Genomic DNA, 2927 nt, shown 5'->3' with positions numbered 1-2927 from the left:
GTGTGAGAGAGTGTGTGTGTGTGTGTGTGTGTGTGTGTCGACCGGCTGCATGTCTGAAAATCCAAAATGTCTTGAATCCTTCAAACCTGATGTGAATAAAACAGGATGACGGAGCGACTCGTCGTTGTTGTTGTTGTTGTTGTTGTTTTTTACCTTTTTAAGGTTGTTTGAATATTTTGGATAAAGTTTAGATAAAAAAAAAACTTTATTTTGACGCCTTTGAAGGTTAATTAGGTTAAAATAAACTTAAAGAAACCACAGCACTCAGTTTACCCATGATGCACTTGTTTAATTGACAGCAGGTTTCCTCACGATGAGTCTGGAAGGAGGAGGGTTGACCTTTGACCCTTCGACCCTTTCAGACCGACTTCACGTTGAAACGACAGAATAAAAACAAAGTGACGGTTCGTCGGTTGAAGAGAAGAAACATCTTTTCTCTCTTTGAGTCTCTTCGAGGTGAAAATGGCTTTTTTGTTTGTTTGTTTGTTTGTTTGTGGTTGTTTTTTCCCAGAAGGCCTCAGTGGTCGAGGATACGCAGGTTTCCTGAGACGATCTTGTTCTCCAGCATCGCTCCGGCGGGAATATCGATCCGGTCGCCGTGATTCGCGATGATGATGACGGTTCCCTGGTGAAACGTTAGAAAAATAAAATAAGAGTTAATTATAATCAGAAAATATCAGTTTTAATTTTATCAATCGATCAGATTTTTACTGATTTATTGAACTGACGTCAGTAACAGTTAAAATCAAAGAGTTTATTTATTTTTACAGAAACTTCATCGTATAATTAAAGTCGGTGTGAGATCATCAGTTCGTATCTGTTGTCGCAGTTTATCCGACAAACAGTTTACGGAGGCGATCTCAGTGAGGAGCCAAAATACTTAATAATTCCAATTATTATCTTTAAATCCAAATCACATCCATAACGACGGCAAACTGGTTTAATTTAGGATTTAAGATCCGATGTGTCTCCATCACTTCCACTCATCGCTCACTTCAAATCGTTCTCTTAACGCTTTTTATTAAAGACAATAAAAGATAAATAATTAGAAATATGGTGACCTTTAAACTTGTCCGTATGAAATGTTTTTATTAATTAATTGATTATCGTCGATCAGGAAGTTGTTTACCTTCAGAGAGACGTTCTTCCCGAAGGTGACGTCTCCGGACACGGTGAGGTGGTCGAGCTCCAACATGTCCGGGATGCTCTCGAACCGCCTCAGAAAGTCCTGAACCTGCAGAACCAACGATAATGTTCAGTTTATATCTCAGAAATAATAAATGTATAATAATTTAATAATTATATTCGATAAAGAAAATATATTTTTTGTAGATTTTTGTCTTGAATCATTTTGTTAAACAAAATTGTGTGAGAATCTAGGAAAGCAGGATTAGGGCCAAATGTGAACATTTTATTTGAGTTTGAATTTTAACTTTTTATTTTCTTTTACTTTAAACTCAGAGCTCAAATAAAATGTTCACATGTGGCCCTAATCCTCTTCCGTAGGATTCTAGTATCAGGAAGGATTGATAAATTGTTCCAGTCGAGGCTTCCGTACTTTAAGTGCCGTTATCTCGAGTTAAATGATGGAAATATTTACTTGTTATCAAAGTAATTTCCCCCTGAGATTATTAAAGTAATTTCTGATTCTGAGAAAATAAAATGTTTTCTTGTGATAACAGGATAAAACTACTTTTTGTTTTATTATTCCATTATTATGAAAGAATGAACAAATTATTGATACATCAAGATATTTATCTAAAGAAACATTTAGAAAATTATTCTGTTATAAAATTAATCGTAAACTTCTGATAAGATAATTACACACACATATAAAATAACATGATGAGAGTTATCGTGGCAGCGTTTCTCTTCCGTATGAACCGACCTTGGTGAAGGAGCTGCCGAGCTTCACGTGCGGCGTCGTGGGGAACTCCCTCCTCTTGCTCATGGTGAGCGAGCCGGCGTCCAGGCTGTACAGGTTGGACATCACCAGCAGGAGGTCGGACGACGTCTTCACCGGCAGGAAGCGGCTGCGGGGGACGTTCACGCCCAACGCGTTGTTGAAGCTCTTGATGGCAGCGCCCACGGCCGTCTCCAGCTGGATGACGTTCAGACCGCCGTCCAACGTCTGCAGAGACAATTTATTGATTCTTATTGATCGATCATTAATAGGTTAATGTCAAACTGATGAGTTTTAGACATTTAACTTATATTTAAGAGTTTGATTCACTATAAATGTGCGAAAGGGCCCTTGTAGTTCGTAGTATTTATGACGTCAGAAATACTTTATGATCCCCGCTGAGGAGGGGGATTTTGGTGCCGTTTTTGTCAACGTTGCTAAAGAAAAGAAATATAAGAACTGTAAAACATTATTGAACCATTATAACAGCAATGTACATACTATTTCTCTGAGCTGCCCCTTTAACTAAATCACTTTCTGGGGTTTTGGTTATATTTGTCTCTTGAAATCATATTTCTTCTACATGCAATAAATATTAATGTACTGTAGATAAGAAAACTGTTTTTAGAAAAAATAAGAATAAAAAAAAATCTTTTTTATCACAGTTTCAAGCAAACAAGTTTTCATTATAAGAATTCTTTTATACTTTAATAATCTGACTATTTTTATTTTCGGGTTTAACAAAGTCATCTCTTATTCATATATTTCGTTCAGTCTTAGCTTACCGTGTAAAATCCGATAAAAATTTTTGACAACAAAATATCAGGTATAAGGGGCCATATTACGCCGGCCTTAAAAATTGGGAAATAATCACATACAGGTATTACAGGTAGAGTGCATATTATTAACACCCTAAAAGTGTGATACTAACAACAAATAAAAACAAATACATTAAACATAAAACAGGATCATTTAAAATAATTTACAAAAGAAACAGAAAAGATAAAAGGAGTAAAAAATTACC

At 35.9% G+C, this 2927-nt stretch overlaps 1 protein-coding gene across 1 annotated transcript; it reads right to left on the bottom strand.

Moving 5' to 3' along the window:
- Positions 1-268: 268 nt before the first annotated feature.
- Positions 269-2170, bottom strand: LOC118326957 (UTP--glucose-1-phosphate uridylyltransferase-like; the record flags this gene model as incomplete). Its single annotated transcript, XM_035660121.1, has 3 exons — positions 269-625; positions 1130-1234; positions 1889-2170. Coding segments are annotated over 3 exons (495 nt in total), but the record flags the coding sequence as incomplete, so codon positions are not given.
- Positions 2171-2927: the final 757 nt, after the last annotated feature.

Source organism: Morone saxatilis, unplaced genomic scaffold, assembly GCF_004916995.1.
Source record: "Morone saxatilis isolate NCDOM2014 unplaced genomic scaffold, NCSU_SB_2.0 Contig17, whole genome shotgun sequence".
Taxonomy (NCBI): domain Eukaryota; kingdom Metazoa; phylum Chordata; class Actinopteri; family Moronidae; genus Morone; species Morone saxatilis.
Note: the sequence above shows the minus strand (reverse complement) of the source record. Positions and strands in the feature narration are given on the sequence as shown.